At 40.2% G+C, this 16,855-nt stretch overlaps 1 protein-coding gene across 6 annotated transcripts in view; it reads right to left on the minus strand.

Annotated features, from left to right (window-relative positions):
* Positions 1 to 16,052, minus strand: part of SMG1 (SMG1 nonsense mediated mRNA decay associated PI3K related kinase) — a 96,153-nt gene extending 80,101 nt beyond the window's left edge. For 4 of the 6 annotated variants that reach the window (XM_036825390.1, XM_036825387.1, XM_036825385.1 and 1 more), the window contains exon 1: positions 15,609 to 16,052. In XM_036825390.1, coding sequence (XP_036681285.1) covers positions 15,609 to 15,694 — 86 coding nt within the window. In that variant the 5' untranslated portion in view covers positions 15,695 to 16,052. Of the gene's footprint in view, positions 1 to 6,189; positions 6,212 to 15,608 lie in introns of those variants that run through there. The other 2 variants (XM_036825388.1, XM_036825389.1) reach the window with 2 other exon arrangements.
* Between the last annotated feature and the right edge of the window lie 803 nt (positions 16,053 to 16,855).

Raw genomic sequence — 16,855 nt, forward strand, 5'->3', positions numbered from 1 at the left:
CTCTTGTAATCCTTTTACATTCTATGCCCCATCCATCCCAATCTTTCAGTCACCTTGCTCAGCTCGTCTGCCTGGAACAGCCTTGTCCTCAGCACTCGCCAACCCTAGCTAATTTTTCAATGTCCTTCAAGTTTCAGCTTTCCTTCGTAAAGTTTCTGATTCCCCAGAGGGTGACTAGGAGTCCCTGCTATATAAGTGCTTCCAGAGAACCTAATAGTTCCCTTAGCTCTTACACCATTTGAGAAGCTTATTTAACTGTGTTCTGCCAGGAGACTGTAAATTCCAAAAGGGCAAGAGCCTGTCAGTGTTGCTTATCATTGTACCCTTATTGCCTTGATGGCACACAAATTACCTGCTGATTAAATGATTGCCTATTCTCACAATTGAGGCCTTTCTCTTGACACTGGAATGCAGTCCCCTAACCTAACCCAACACTAATTTTTCTTCAACATTCAACCTAGAACCCATACTCCCTAATCAACAATATTTTCTTGGTTATCTTCTACAACAAGAGCACTAATTAGGAGTAATGACTCCAAAACGCGAACTAAGTAAAATAGTTCCAACCCTCTAAGAATTTACAATCTAGAAAAAAAAGAACTGTTAGTATAAGTTCCAATTAGGAGTATAAAATGCTCTGTGCTTTCAGAAAAAAAATAAAATAAAAATCCCATCATGCCCCTTCTTCAAACTCTTACAGCACTCAAAGAGAGAACCACACTAGCTTGCACTTTAGTAGTTATATACTAGCTTCAATTTGCCCACTAATTTGAAAAGATGATAGTATTGAAGGCAGAGGTACTGTATTATCTAATACCACACACCTTTCAAAGGGAAAGGAAAACAGTATAGTGGTTGCTGCATGGAGAGGGGTGGGGAACTGACTAGAAGATGACCTTGGATCAAAATCCATTGTGATTATTTAAGTAAAAATTTTGTCTTCTAAGGTAAAACTTTATATAACTAAAATATGGTCTATGCATATGATCTTAAGAATAACATTTCTGAACACAAAAAAGAAGTCAGTAATAGAAAGGGATGGCTTCAGTAATATATTTAAATGATTCTGAATTTTTAAATTCTACTTAATATGCATTTTAAAAGTCTTATTTATTTTTGTGCAAAGGACACTATCAAGTGAAAAGAACACTCATAAAACCAGAGAAAATACTTGCGAATCATATATCTCATAAGAGAAGAGTCTAGTATCCAAAATATACAAAGAACTCCTATAACTCAACAAAAAGACAAACAATCCAATTTAAAAATGGGCAAAAGACCTGAATTGATACATCTCTCCAAAGACATACAAATGGCCAATTAACACATGAAAAGTTGCTCAACTTCATTAGTGAATAGGAAAATGCAAATCAAAACCACAAACAGAAACCACACCCACTAGAATAGCCAAAAAAAAATTTTTTAATGGAAAATGTTGTGAGAGGTGGAGAAATTGGAACCCTTGTACATCACTGATAAGAATGTAAAATGGTACAAAGGACTTCAGAAAACAGTTTGGCAGTTCCTCAAAAAGTTAAACATAGAATTACCACATGATCCTGCAAATCCACTCCCAGGTATATGCCCAAAAGAACTGAAAACAAATGTTCAAACAAAAACTTATAGGTGAATGTTCACCACAATACTATTCACAATAGCCAAAAGATAGAAACTCAAATGCCCATCAAAGGATGAATGGATAAACAAAATGTGGCACACAACGGATGATTATTCAGCCATACCTACTATAACATGGATGACCCTTGAAAAATGTTATACTAAGTCAAAGAGGTCTGACACAAAAGGCTACATATTACATGATTCCATTTATATGAAATATCCAGAATAGGCAAATCCAGAGAAAATAGATTTGTGGTTGCCAGGTGCTGGGAAGAGGGGAAAATGGGGAGTGACCGCTTAATTGATACTGGGTTTCCACTTGGGGTGATAAAAAGTTCTGGAACTAGATTGTGGTCACCGTTGCACACGTTATGAATGTACGTAATACCACTGAATTGTAAAATGGTATATTTTATGTGTATTTTACAACAATTTTTTAAAACCTTATTTATGACATTCTTGAAAAGACAAAATTATAGGGGAAAAAAGACCAGTGGTTACCAAGGGCTGGGAGAAGTTGACTACAAAAGGGAGCAAGGAAACTTGGGGTGCGGGGAGGGAAGATATGATGGAACTATTTACAGCTTGATTGTGGTGCTCATGGTTACAATACTATCTGCATTCCTCAAAACTCAAAGAACTCTACAGCATATAAACTAAACCTCAATAAATCTGACATAAAGAAAAGAGTATACTTCTTTACAGTAAAGGTATAAAAGTAAGTAAAAGACCATTGATTTATTTTTAATAATTCGATATTTTATGTCTTATACTGCCTGCCATATTTTGTAGCCATCCTCAATGGAAAAGCAAAAATGTAGCACTGGATGCTCTCCAATGAAACCAAAGACTGTCAGTGTCTGAATTAATCAGGCATGAGAGCTGGAACTTTAAGCTAGGGAAGGATCAACCTAGCCAAGGTACAGAAAGAAACAAAACAGTGCACTCATACCAGTAAAAGACAACTGTTACCTAGACTAACAGTAAAAAAGTTCCAAATTTCTAGCAAGATAGTAATTTTACTCTTTAGCAATGCTTGAGAAATGCCTGAGGTAAGTCCTTATAGCACTTTATTTTTTAAAAAAAGAAACACCCTGTAAATTTCTAATATTTTATTGCCTACCCATTTTGATAGCTTTCAAAAAAAATTTAAAGAGTCAAAGCACTGTGGCTGGCAAAATCAGAAAAATCATTGCCTGAGAGAGAGACAGGCAGTCCACTTCTAATTTATTTCACGTATTTAAGTATTATGAGGTTCTGTACCTCATCTGGCATAAATTCATTTCTTACTAGGCATTAAGAATATTGATAGTTATAAAAGGTGGTATGCTTTTAATCTCCAATACGGACGTGAATTCAATTTTCAGCAGTTAACAAAAAAGCCAATTTTGTTAATGCTAAATAATCGTTCACCTGAAGGCTTCCGAATCTAAGGCACCACGTTAACTGGACTCACTTTCTTCTGACCTTTATTTTTAACCCAAGCTAGTTTACAGCCTTAAATAAAACCCTGCTTCAGCTAGCTACCATTTGCATCGCTTATCTTCCTCTTTTGTCAGCAAGTCCTGGAAGTACTTTAGAAACATCCCATTCAGCCTGGGAAATTGCCAAGATTGAAAGGAAATCTCTTACTGCATGACCTCCCTAGCAGAGGAAGGACAAAAAGACTGAAAGTCTACCAAGAAACATGTCCCACCCCCTCCCCTCCACCCAGACTCTCCAGTTATATGCCAAACACAGCCCCTTAGGACAGAGAAGATTAAGAATCACTAAGAGTTAAACACTAAAGAAATCCTAAAACGAAGTCTTCAGACCAGAGGGGGACTCTAATCAAGGACAGGGCAGAGTGTTTTATAATATAAGAAATGTGTGCGACCATCTTTTAAAAAGTCCTGGGGACTTCCCTGATGGTCCAGTGACTAAAGCTCTGCACTCCCAATGCAGGGGGCCAGGGTTCGACCCCTGGTCAGGGAACTAGATTCCACATTCCGCAACTAAGAGTTTGCATGCCGCAACTGAAGATCCTGCATGCCGCAACTAAAAGATTCTGCATGCCGCATCTAAAAGATCCCACACGCTGCAACAAAGATCCCGCCACAACCAAATAAATAAATAAATAAATATTTTTAAAAATAAAAAGTCCAGAAAACTGGGGTGGGGGGGGCCAAAACAAACAAATAAGTAAATAAAAATCAAAAGTCCTGAAAACAGGCAAATAACGACTGTAGAGTTATTCTGATAAAGTTCCTCTAACTAATAGACTCAAGCATATACCCAAGGGACTAACATGCTTGTGAGATTCTCTAACAATTACATATTTAAAATTTTCCCTTTAAAAATAATGCAAAAAAGCACTGTGGTACAAAAATGTACTGTGTAACAGATAACATCATTAACACTTTTTTTTTTTACAGGTCAAGAAAAATGATGTGGTTGCCAAAAATCACTTGTAACACATCAAGAAAAAGTAAGTACTAGGCAATTTAGACACAGGTATTTTTAAAGAAAACTATTACCAAGTTAGGCTCTACTGCCACAATGGTATGGTATACCCTACAAATCCTGGGCAGAGTCAAGGATGTGGGCATCGAAAGAGCAATATTCTAACATACACCCCTTAACATGTAACACATCTTAAATATAATGGCAAGTATGGAAAAGACACTGAATTTCATATTCCACATGATTCTCAACAGAGGAAGACATTACCAGAAATATCTTTAGGTCATTCTCAAATCAGACACATGACCCCCAACCCCAACCCTCTTAAAAAAATAAATACACCTTAGAGAGAAATCTAAAACACCTTGGTTCTATCTAACTTTACCAACATAATTATAGGAAGACAGCAAGTGGATTTTTAAATGGACTCTGACTCCTTTCAACATGCCCAGTAACTCCTTTAGGACCTATCTCCTTAGGTATCCTGGGGTAGGAAACACACTATTAAACACCAAACTGGTAAAGAAACATACTACCTGTAATCAGTGGTAGCATGGTAAAGTATGTATGGTAAACCCTCCTACTTAAGCATTGGAACCTCTTTTTCAGAGGTGATCTTGAACAGCCATATCCTCCCCTACTTAAACATAAACAAATAAAAATGTCTCATAGATAAATCTCAAAAGACATGGGCTCCTAAATCAAATAGCTGGGAAAGGAAGATACTTTTCACAAAAACCAGATTACTCTTCTAACTGAAGAAATATTTATTAAATGAAGACAGTCTGGGGTAGTTATTGAAACATACTAGCAAGCAGCAATCCAGAGCCAAGAAACAGTGCTCTCACTGTGCTCAGCGGTGGCCAGAAATACACTGAGGTATTTAAAGTATTTAGCCATAAGTTTGAGAAAGCTATGAAACAGTTCAAAATCATCACTTAAGCCACTTTAAACTCAAAAGGCCTATACAAACTCAAAAGGCCTATACAAACCCTATCTCTTTCTTTTGTTACATTTTACACTAAACACACTTGTATCAGATTGATTTAAGTGGTATAAAATAAGAATTTTACAACGAAAGACAAAAATCAATGTTTCTAGATATGAAGTTCCTTAGGAGACAGCATTTACCCATTCTGAGTAAATTTATACTGCTACAATTTAAAATAGTACCAAAATCTCATGAAAGCTTAATACTGTATATACACTACATAATGATACAAAATTTCATTAATTCCTATCTGTTTAGAAGATACATGTGGTTCTTCTTTTTTTTATGTATTTCAAACTATTACATTGCCAGAGTCTATCCTTTCCATGATTCCATGATTTCCCTACTCCCTTTAAAACAAACATACGTACGTACTACAGTAGGGGAGAAAACGCAATGCAGCATTCAACTGATGTTCTTATAAGAATCAGTTCTTAAATTCCAACTGTATAATGAAAGTTAAGCAAGGTACAAGCTACCTTTTAACCTACCCTGTCTCTATTTAATTCCGTTTGCACCTGCCCTACAATAAGTGCAGTCAGAAAGATTAGATTATTTTTGCTGTCTCACAATTTCAACTGGTATCAAGTTCTTAAAGTGTGAATTATAAGATATACAGAAAAAATAATAAAGAATGATGCAGACCTACAGTCAAATTCCTCTTTGGCCAACTTGAAACAGGATGATAGCCTAATGGAAATTTTCATTCTAGAAGCCTGTAAGTAGAAAATGTAAAAAGAAAAGCCACTACTATACTAAGTATGGCAAATGTCATACCTAACAGAAATTTAACAATTATATGAGCTTCCAGTCATATATCCTCTAAGACACTTGACATAAATGCCCTTCATGAAACTTTTAGAAGTTACCACACACACATACACATACACACACTCTAGTACTTAGAGCACTAGAAGAGAAAAATGAAATTTGAACTAGAGTGTGGGTGCATGTGTGTAGTAAATTCTAACTTTTTGAGGAAGAGATAAAAGAGGGAGGTTCTTTAAAATTCCAAATTTGATTCAGATGTGGCAACATAAATATCATTTGTATAGCATTTTACAGTTTTGAAAGTAATCTCCCAAACTTTATCTTTAACCCTCACAATGCTGCATCTTAGGGAAAGCAAGAATTACCTCCTCAGAGGGACAGCTGGTAACGTCAGTACAAAAGACCTTTGTCTTCCCATTCTTAGTCCATTGCTATTTTCATGACACCAGCCTCTCCTAAGACAAATATTTGTAAAGGATCAAAACTAAAAATGCACACATTCTTAAAAATAAATATACCTTAGAGAAGAATCTAAAACACTCTGGTTCTACTTGTAACTTCTCCAATGTAATTATACTAAGACAACAAGTGGATTTTTAAATGGACTACAAGAGCGGGGAGAAGAGCACTGCAGTGTAATTTTCACATCTTCAATAAGATTACAATAAAAACACAGGGAATACTAGCATTATAGTAATTATACAAGATAGGCCACTTTAATTAAATAAAAGGCTGCTTTTACAAAACTTTGTCTTATAGTCAGTCAATTGATTACCACCCCCCCAACACACTTTTATTAAGCATAAGTTCATCTTTAGTTTCAGTATTTTCAAAAAAGGAACAAGATACCACCTATGAAAATTACATCAATATTTCAAATAATGACAATTAATCATTTATAACAGTCAGAATTCTAACTCAAGTCCTTCAAAAACAATACAAACTGTATCTCAAGGTAGATTCCTCTAAACCAGACTAATGAATAGACACTAAATCTCAAGTTTCATTGTCTTACTTCTGGAAAACCATTTTCATTTTTCTTCACATTTATCAAAAGAATATAAGGACAGGAAGAAAAACAATCCATCTTTTTAGGAAAGAAAATCCAGGATGTGTTTTCTTTCCAATTAAATATGCATTAATTCATCTGTACAATACTATGTGATACTGGTGATCATCTTTGGATCTTTTTAATCATCAACTCAGAAGAGAGTCCCATTCTATAGAGGACAAAAAGTCCGACATTTTTCCTCAAATTAATAGATTTTTCTGCCTAATTTCTGGCAAACTGCAGGAAGTCAATATACACTCTGTCATTAGGGCAATGAGTCTGAATTTCCAGTGTCAGAATCAAAGCAAAGAGACTGGAAATAAAGTGATATATTTCAGACAAGGATTCCAGGGTTCATATTACTAGGAATATAAACTAGGGAAACCCTTAAAAGGCAGGATAGCAAGAGTCATGGGTTGCTTCAAAGAACGAAATATTCCAAGACGAAAGTTAAAATTTCAAACACACACACTGACACACACCTTTTTAAATCAGAAGATGAAAATGCTAAAGAGGAGACAGTAAAGATAATTTTTCAATTAAATTTAAATAAGAGGGAAAATTTTAATTCAAAGAACTTCAGTAAAAAACAAGATTGTTGCCAATGCTGTCATACACAGAGGAAAAACTAATACATGTCACTATATAGTCCAAGACATGCTTATTAGTGAAGTCTTTTGCCTAATCAGCAGAAAAGGTATTAATATATTAGATGCCACCCAAAAATAAAAATCTAGTAAATACTAAGTTCAACAATTTTTTTAAAAAATCTGCAGACATATACATATAATTACCTTAGGCCACTGCAGAGGCTGTAATAATTTTCTTGTGGACCTATAAGAGCACTGCTGAAGTGCTTTATTGATGATAAAAAGGGTAAAGGAAAAAAGTAGTGCCTTTCCTTATAAACAAAGAAATAGCATAATTTAGTAAGTTCCATACCAAAAAGCAATCTACAATTCTGATACCAGAAACTCCTCTTTTTTTTAAATTAATTTATTTTATTTTATTTATTTTTGGCTGCATTGGGGTTTCGTTGCTGTGCGCGGGTTTTTGTCTAGTTGCAGCACGCGGGACTCTCACTGCGGTGGTTTCTCTTGTTGCGGAGCATCGGCTCTAGGCACCACGGCTTCAGTAGTTGTGGCTCACGAGCTCTAGAGCGCAGGCTCAGTAGTTGTGGCACACGGGCTCAGCTGCTCCGCGGCATGTGGGATCTTCCGGGACTGGGCTCGAACCCGTGTCCCCTGCACTGGCAGGCGGATTCTTAACCCACTGTGCCACCAGGGAAGCCCGAAACTCCTCTTTTTTATTGGAGGGGGAGGCAGGGGGGCTGTGTGGTTTGTAGGATCTTAGTTCCCCCACCAGGGATCGAACCCGGGCCCTGGCAGTGAAGCGCCAAGCCCTAACCACTGGCCTGCCAGGGAATTCCCCAGAAACTCCTCTTTTGAAAAAGATTTTAAAGTAATAAACACAAAAAGTCTGTAACAGGTTTTTAAATAATAAACATGAGATCCTAGACATACTATGAATAGCAACATTAACTTCCAAAGGAATGATTTCTAACAGGAATACAATCTCCTTGTTTCAAAGGGTATGAAGATTAATATGAAAGAAGTAATTCACTATGAAAGAAACCTGTTGATTCTGGAAAATTTGGATTTCAGTCATTCCCCAATCAGCAGGCATACAACTGGCAAGAGGTTTGTTTCCTCAGGCATTCTAATGGAATGTCAAAAGAGGCTCAACCCACCCAGTGCTTAACTTTTTGGTGATTAGGCTGTTTAAATAACGTACAAATAGATACAACAGATATGGGATAAACTGTCAATGTGTAAATTAACTTTACGTGAGCGAAGTATTTCTCCAAGATGGATAAAACCTATGAATCTTAAATGGCCACAGTCTGATCTGGCCACCTCAGCCCACTAGAACATTGTCCCTTTGAACCTGCACAATCACCTTACTTAAGCTGCTGCCTCCGGCTAACCGAGCTGCTGTACAAGGAACAGTTCCTCTCAAAATGCCTCCTACAGTAACAGTGTTCTAAGCCCTGCAGCTAACTCTAAACACAAAAACAAACTTGCAGAATTCCATTTTCATGTATCTACTTGAGAAAGGACACTCAAATTTAGAGTGTTTACTATTTATTGATGCACTGGTAGGGAAGAAGGGATACAGAAGTAAAACCATTATACAAGATGCATGCACACATAAAGGTTATGTCTTACTGGGGAAGACACACACAAAAAAACTCAGATAGTGAGTGTTATTAGAGAAGGCTGGTGCTTCTCACTGAGGGGGTGCACTTAGGCTGAGACAGCATGAAAACACCCAGGTCAAGCACTCTGACAAGAACCATCTATGCAGTAGCTACACAGCAAGAACAGGACTTGCAAAGGCCCTAAGACAGAAATGAGTTTGGGGAGTGCTTTAGGGCAAGTACACAGAACAGCGGAGAAAATGACTCAGGCTCAGCCTTCAGGGACAAACTAGTTGGGAGAACAAAAAAAGGTTGAAGTGATAAGCACAGTTAGCTTTCACTGTAGACCTGTACCAAGATTTGGAAAGGATCACAGAGGGCAGAGGTAGGGTAAAGATCTTAAGGGAAGTGCAATGTTTAGGTTGGGGAGAGGACGAAAAACAGAGCTACCAACGGTAGGTTCAAGAGGGAAGAGAAAAGTCCATGAACCTGTAGCTCACAGGAATAAATTTAGCCAACAAACTTAGAAGAGCTCCTCTGTGTTCCAGGACTCAAATGCCTGAAAAGGTTAACAGTGGATCCACCATCTGAAACTGTTTTCACAAATATCTTCAGATATCCCAAGTCTGTTTATAGCAAAAGAGGAATAACAGAACTATGTTGAAGATGACGAGGTTATCAATCTTCAGAAACCATAAGTTGGTAATAAATCATAAGATAATATTCAAAAATTTCCTGTCTATAATAACTTTTAAGGTAAGATCCACATGTACACTCTGCCAGGGTTTTTGTGTTTTTGGGGGGGAGGGTGCAGTGGGAAGGGAAGTTATCCAACTGCAAAGTCATTGTGTATCTGTATCTTGATCAGGGTCATGGTTACACAGGTGTATACATTTGCCAAAAATCACTCAACTTAAGACCTATACATGGATAAATTTTATCTCAAAAGAGTAACAAGTTCAAAAAAGAATTCAACTAAGAGAGAAAAAGTACAGTCAACTAATACAAGATGGAGCAGAACATAATAAAAACATATCCATACACCTGAAACTAATATGTTGTATGTCAATTATACCTCAATTTAAAAAAAAGAAAAAGAACACAAATGTCTCCATAAAAATTTAATAGGTTACATTCTACATTGAAAAAAAGTAATAAGCTGGAGTATTTCATACAGGAATTAAACCACAAAATGTCTGCAACCTTCACTGTTAGACCTCTAAACAAGAGGGGATGTGTTTTATTTTCTAGTCCCCAAAATAAAATGGATTCTGAGAAAACTTTAAGATAACTAAAGACAGGTAACCAAAAAACAATATGAAGAGACACCAAACAAATGACAGCTTGTGTGAATCTATAAAGGGAGGTCCACTGAAAGCCGCCTCAGGGATTTATTTTAGGTGATTAGGATTGGGAAAGAAAAGCAAGTAAGCAAGTGCCAAGCAGTGAAAGCAGGAAAGCCTAAATTTAAAAGTTGTGAGAACTCAGTGTTCACCAAAAAAAAAAAAAACCATCAACCACACTCCATTTTGTGTATATGATCATCCTATATAATGTAAGTGTCCTAACCTGAATTGAAGTGTGAGCAGATAAAAAGTATCACTTTAGTGATCACCATCAATCAACACCAGATAACAAATAAGGGGCTCTGGCTTATGGAAATTCCATATATTGAGCTAAATACTTTTGTCTGAATTTAAACCATGAATTATAAACAGAATATTCAGGTCCTCAACAGTCTCTTGTCTAGACTGTTCCAACTGCCTCCTACTGTGGTTACACACACACACACACACACACACACACACCCCCAACTAATTTTAATCTTCCTCAATTATGCCACTTCCATGCTGGTAAAACTTCAGTAGCTCCCTAAAGTCATTCCAAACACACGTCCAGTATGATTCAAGACCTACAATACAGCCCCACTCCAGCTCTTAAGCTTCATCTCTTATTTGTATCACACCTCACAAATACCATCCTTGTAACCAAACTGGTAACATTTTACCAAGGACAACTTGCATTTTGCCATTTCCCAGCTTTCTTCTATTTTTTGAGAGATTCCCCCCCCCCAAATTTACTGTCAAAATAGAACAGATCAATTTCATGGTCCCACTGGCCCCTACTCAACTGTACAGCTTTCCCTCCTCTGACTCTCCAAGTTTTAAACTGTAAATCACATATAAAAATAATTTTACCAAGAATTATATCACAATTAATATCCATATACTGCTTTACCTTTTACAAAGCCCTTTCTTATCCCCCATACTAACCGATAATCTCCTTAAAGACAGTAGCTCTATTAGTCATAAAAATCCCTACAGCATCACTATTTCCTGAATTAGAATATTTTCATTGAATTAGAATATTTCACAATCTCCTATTATTTAAAAAACCCTTCAGTTATACTCCCAACTTAAAAAGGAACCACAACAGAAGGGGAAAAAGGGTTCAATTTAAAGATAAAATTGCCAAATGTTTCATAAGGAATATATTTTATTCTATAATGGAAAAAATAAACTTTCTCCCCAAATTAAACACCCATACACAATTATCTGGAACTCCTTAATGTACATGAAAATCTGTGGTACAGAACTGGCAACCATTAAATTGTTTAACTAAAGCTCTATTTATAGTTATAAAATATGTAACTCCACTTAATTTCACCCTTTATGTATTTCACTATATTATGCACCTCTGGACATCAGACAGTACAGACTCATAAAAGGCTGAATAGACAACTCTAGTTTCAAAAATCCAGCTTCTCACAATGTCAGACATACTAGTTTTTGGCTTTTCTATCTTCACAGCCCTCTTCCCCATCTTTTGGTCTGTGACAATGGAGAATGAAGGTATTTGTACTTGTGAGAACTTCAATCTGTCTACATTTTACCAAAAATAGAAGCTGTCTTTAATATACAGTTTCATCCTTTTAGAACTGTATGAAGATCTTAACATTGGGCACAGTAAGATACCCAAGATATATCTGTTAAACGAATAAAGTCTTAAGATGCCCAAGTGTGGAAGTAAAATTATGTGTTTTCATTTGACAACGCTCCCTCTTGCTTGTTGAACTAATCTATATTTGACTCCAATGTCAAATCAGTCTTGTCAGTTTGGAGAATTAAAATGAACAATATAACAAATTACACACTTTTTTTTTTTTTTTTGCTTCACTGCCTGGCATGCAGGGTCTTAGTTCGCCAAACAGGGATCAAACCCGCGCTCCCTGCAGTGGAAGCCCAGGAGTCTTAACCACTAGACCACCAGGGAAGTCCCATATACACTTAATTTTAAAACAAATCATTCTGATCTCTATCTTGATTGGTGCACCCAGAAGATTACTCCCCAAAATAAAGTCAAGAAAAGGAGAGACTGGTTAGTGCCAATAATAAAACCACTCATTTGCCTAATCATTCTTAAATGTTAATGGAGGGGCTGTGCTGGTGGCGCAGCAGTTAAGAATCCCCCTGCCAATGCAGGGGACACAGGTTCGAACCCTGGTCCAGGAAGATCCCACATACCGCAGAGCAACTAAGCCCGTGCGCCACAACTACTGAGCCTGCACTCTGGAGCCTGCGAGCCACAACTACTGAGCCCACGTGCCACAACTACTTAAGCCCGCGCGCCTAGAGCCTGTGCTGTGCAACAAGAGAAGCCACTGCAATGAGAAGCCCACGCACCGCAAGGAAGGGTAGCCCCCGCTCGCCGCAACTAGAGAAAGCCCGCGCATAGCAATGAAGACCCAACGCAGCCAAAAATACATAAATAAAATAAAATTATTTTAAAAAAAGTTAATGGAGAGTACAATGAATGAAAACGAAGACTATAAGCCAGTGCTATAAAAATGCTTTCTGCTAGAGGTATGCTTTTAGCAAAGGTGGGCTTGCTCTGTTGCCACATGACACTAGTCTATTCAGCCACCTGGAACACTTCCTGTCAATATGTGTGAAGTATCAGGTGTGGCCATCATTGACTCAACAGTCGGTTTCCAGACTAACTGACAAATTAACACTAAAAGAAACCAACCAAAAATTGCTTTTTTAAATCCTACTTTTCAAAAAGCCTAAATCTAGTAAAATAGAACCAAAAAAATCAGACAAGGACTGGTACAGAAAGGCAAATAATTTTTTTTTAAACCAAAATGACTCTGATGAACCATAAGCAATCTGCCTGCATTTGAAGATGTTTAGAAAAATAAACCCCCATTTAAGCAAGGGGAAAAATCGAGCTCCATTCTGTCAGTTAACTGGAGTCTGTCACCTTTCTAAAGTGAAGAGGGTACAGAATAACAACCGCAAATTTAACTCATGAAAATTTATGACTTGGCAAACACCTGAAGTTTTTTATTGGCTATTTAACAAAACAACTAGGTAACCGTGCAAAGAAATCAAGTTTTGCTATGGCGTATTGTCCATACTTTTCTATTCCCTCCTTAACAAAAAAGTCAAGTATTTCCGACATCCTAATCAACTGTTACTCCATGTAACCAAGCGCATCTCACAGTATCTGTCTACCTAGGCAATAAGTTCTGAGACTTTGTTAAACAGCTTCCAAGAATGCATACATCCTCCCCGCCACACAGCCAAGAAACAAAGTACTTGAAGAAAAACAGACAATACTAATAACCCATGTACATATTCCACAACTATATAAGCCATTCTGCTTCATACCTGTCAAATTAAACCAGGTGATCTCAACCCAGAGCTGCAACTGTGCTACTCCATTTATTTAGAAACACAAGCTACAACTTATTCTTTTCCAGAAGCTCCAGGACTATTTGTGAAGGGCACTTTATTCAGCCCTCTAAAGGGATACTGTGTACATTATTTTACATATGCTGACCACAGTACTGAAAAATAATGGAAAATCTACTGTCAAAGAGCTCTCAAATGTCAAATTCAAGCTTATTTATCATCTAATTCATTAGATGCAAAAAAAAATCAAATTTCACACATTTCAATGAACATACAAAAGAATGTCAATTACAGATAAAAATACCAAAACTAGTTAACTGATTTTATGTAAAGCAGGCATAAACCCTAAGTGGTAAAGGACAAGTAAAACTATGCTTTCAAAACATTTTTTCTTAACTACTTATCTCAATTCTAGGCTCAGGAATTAACTTTTAAAGTCACCTAGTTATATACACCCGATCTCAACAGACACAGGATTTGGGAAGGCATATTAAACAGAATGAGATGTGTACCACTCATTAGCCAAAAGAGTATTTTGATTTTTCTATCAAGTATTAAAGTGTTACCTTTGAACATCTTACCAAATTATTTCCAAACACTGCTGGTATTACATGAAACCATCAAGAAGCAAAAGCCATCCCAACAACGTGTGTTTGTCTAACATTTATTTGGCCAGTTCCTGGACAATCATAAGGCAAGTGTGTTTCAAAGTATGAGAGCTCCATGAATCAACTAACCCTAAAATATTATATACGTTTAGGAAGTTCTTCTAGGCACTGGGCTAAATTCCAAGATAGTCTGAGTATTACAAGCACTTACTCAGTAAGAGAGATAAGAATAAATTAGTCCTAAATTAGATACAACTGCCCCATGATTAATCAGAAAGACACGAAAATTAATTTTTTTTAAGAAGTCGATGCTCCGCAGGGAGTTTCCTGGTGGCCTAGTGGTTAGGATTCCGTGCTTCCACTACCGAGGCCCAGGTTCCATCCCTGGATGGGCAACTGAGATCCTGCAATCGGCCCGGGGTGGCCAAAAAGAGGTGGGGGGGTGGGGGGAAACTCGATCCTCCTCATATACTCATTTCCAACTAGGCCCCAAACCTGTCTGAAATCAAATCAAATTCTCTACTCCTCTAAGCAACTGTCCGCACAAGTGTCCAGGTATGAATTGCTCTCCGCCAGAGTAACTGCCCCTGCACTTGGGGAAAACTTCATTTCCTAGTACCAGGGTCGGTCGGCCCCATTAACACAGTCACAATCTAGTCTCATGCTCCACAACTACGCTGTTGTCAGAGTAAGGCCTTGGAGTGCTGGGTTTTGTTTTGTTTTTTTAATATTAACACGTGGGGGTCACAGAAGGGATCCCAGTTAAGGAAATCTTTCACGTGGGGACTCAAAGGGTTAAAGATCAGGGAAGTTAATGGGTAACAGAGAGGGTCCCGTACTCTCAGGATCCCCCAACTCATATCCCAACTTGAGGGCAAGGTAGCAAGTAAAAAGTGCCCCACCGCCAGGTCCCCTTCCTTCACACAACTCCTAGGCCAGTGCCTTCTCCCGGCGCCCTGGCTCTCGGCTCCAGCCCCCGAGCTGAAATGCAGGGAGAGGGGAGGCATTTAGGCCTCGCCTCCCAGCGGCCTTCCTCCCCCGGCCGGGGCGGGAGGGGACCCAGGAAGCCGCGCCTGGTTCCCCGGGGCGGGGGGGTGGGGTGGGGTGGGGTGGGGGGGAGGAGGGTGGAGAGCCTAGGCCGCGCCTCCCACCCCGGCGGTCCTAGGCCTCGGCCCGCCCGAGGCGGGGCCCGGGGTCGGATCGGCGGGCTGGGCGCCGGCTCACCCACCTGGGTTGCCAGTCATTCCAGCTCCGCGGGTACTTGGTGCCGCCGCCGCCGCTGTTCAGCCGAGACCCCGGGGCTCTGCGGCTCATTACCTTCCCCGACACGACATGGCCAAGCGCCGCCGCCCGAAGAAGCGCGAGTCGCCGCCCGAACCGGCCGCCGCCGACACTCCGCTCCGGCCCGGGGCTGAGGAGGAAGCCGAGCAGGAGGAGGAGGCGGCGGAGGGCGGGGGAGGCGGACGGCCGTTCCGGGTTCCGCCTGAGCCCGCAGCGCAGGACTGGGAGGCGGGAGCGGCGCGGTGAGAGGGAGGCGGAGGAAGGGGAGGCGACGTCTCTTACAGGGCCGTACGCGGCCCGCGACGCCGGGGCGCAGGAGGAGGAGAACAGCTAGGAGGCGGTGGCAGCGGCTCCTCAAGCTCACACAGCCACGGCTACCCCACCTCCCGGCTCCGCCCGCCGCACCGCCGCTGCCGCACGGCATGCTGGGAGCGAGGGGCGGGGCCGGCGCCCGCCGGGCCAGGGGGAGAGGGGCGGGACCGAATCAGAAGGGCGGGGCCTGGGCTGGGGGCGGGGCCTGGGCCGGGGCTGGGGGCGGGGCCGGGCTCAGCGAGCGGACGATCCTCCCGCGCCCTGCGGTAGTCTCCACTCTCCGCGGACCACGCCGAGGTCCGGCCCCGCCGCAGGGGATCACGGGAGAGGGGAATCTCCGCCAGCACTCCCACACGCACACCCTCGCATATAAGCCCGGGAAAACACCTGACCCCCTGAGGGCCGGGCAGTAAGGTGTAAACAAGCATCCAATTAAGAACCCGGGGTGCCCTTGCGGGGAGAGGGGGGGTGCGCGCGCGCGCGCACACACACACACACACACACACACACACGGAGGCGTGCCTTTAGGGTTCACGTGCCTCCACGTTCCTCACCTTCTACGGTAAAAAGTGGAAATTTAAAAAAAAAAGAGAGAGGGTGGATATCTATTTAGCCAGCCTCCACCTGAAATGCCCATGGAGTCCTGACACCTTGACCATTTCTTCACATTGCAAAAAACTAAATTAAATAGAGAAAGCGGAGTACTCTTGAGCACCAGACCCGATTCCCTGCAATGTGAAATATGCTCTGAAGTCCTCTCACCGTTACACTTGCCCACCTTCCCCTCCAAAAAGAGTCGGGAGGCTGGGGGGCAAACCTGAGCACTCTCTCCCCCACAGCGACAGTCCCCCAGAAAGACTTCACTAAAGCATCTGATACATG

The sequence above is a fragment of the Balaenoptera musculus genome, chromosome 15 (assembly GCF_009873245.2).
Source record: "Balaenoptera musculus isolate JJ_BM4_2016_0621 chromosome 15, mBalMus1.pri.v3, whole genome shotgun sequence".
Lineage (NCBI taxonomy): Eukaryota > Metazoa > Chordata > Mammalia > Artiodactyla > Balaenopteridae > Balaenoptera > Balaenoptera musculus.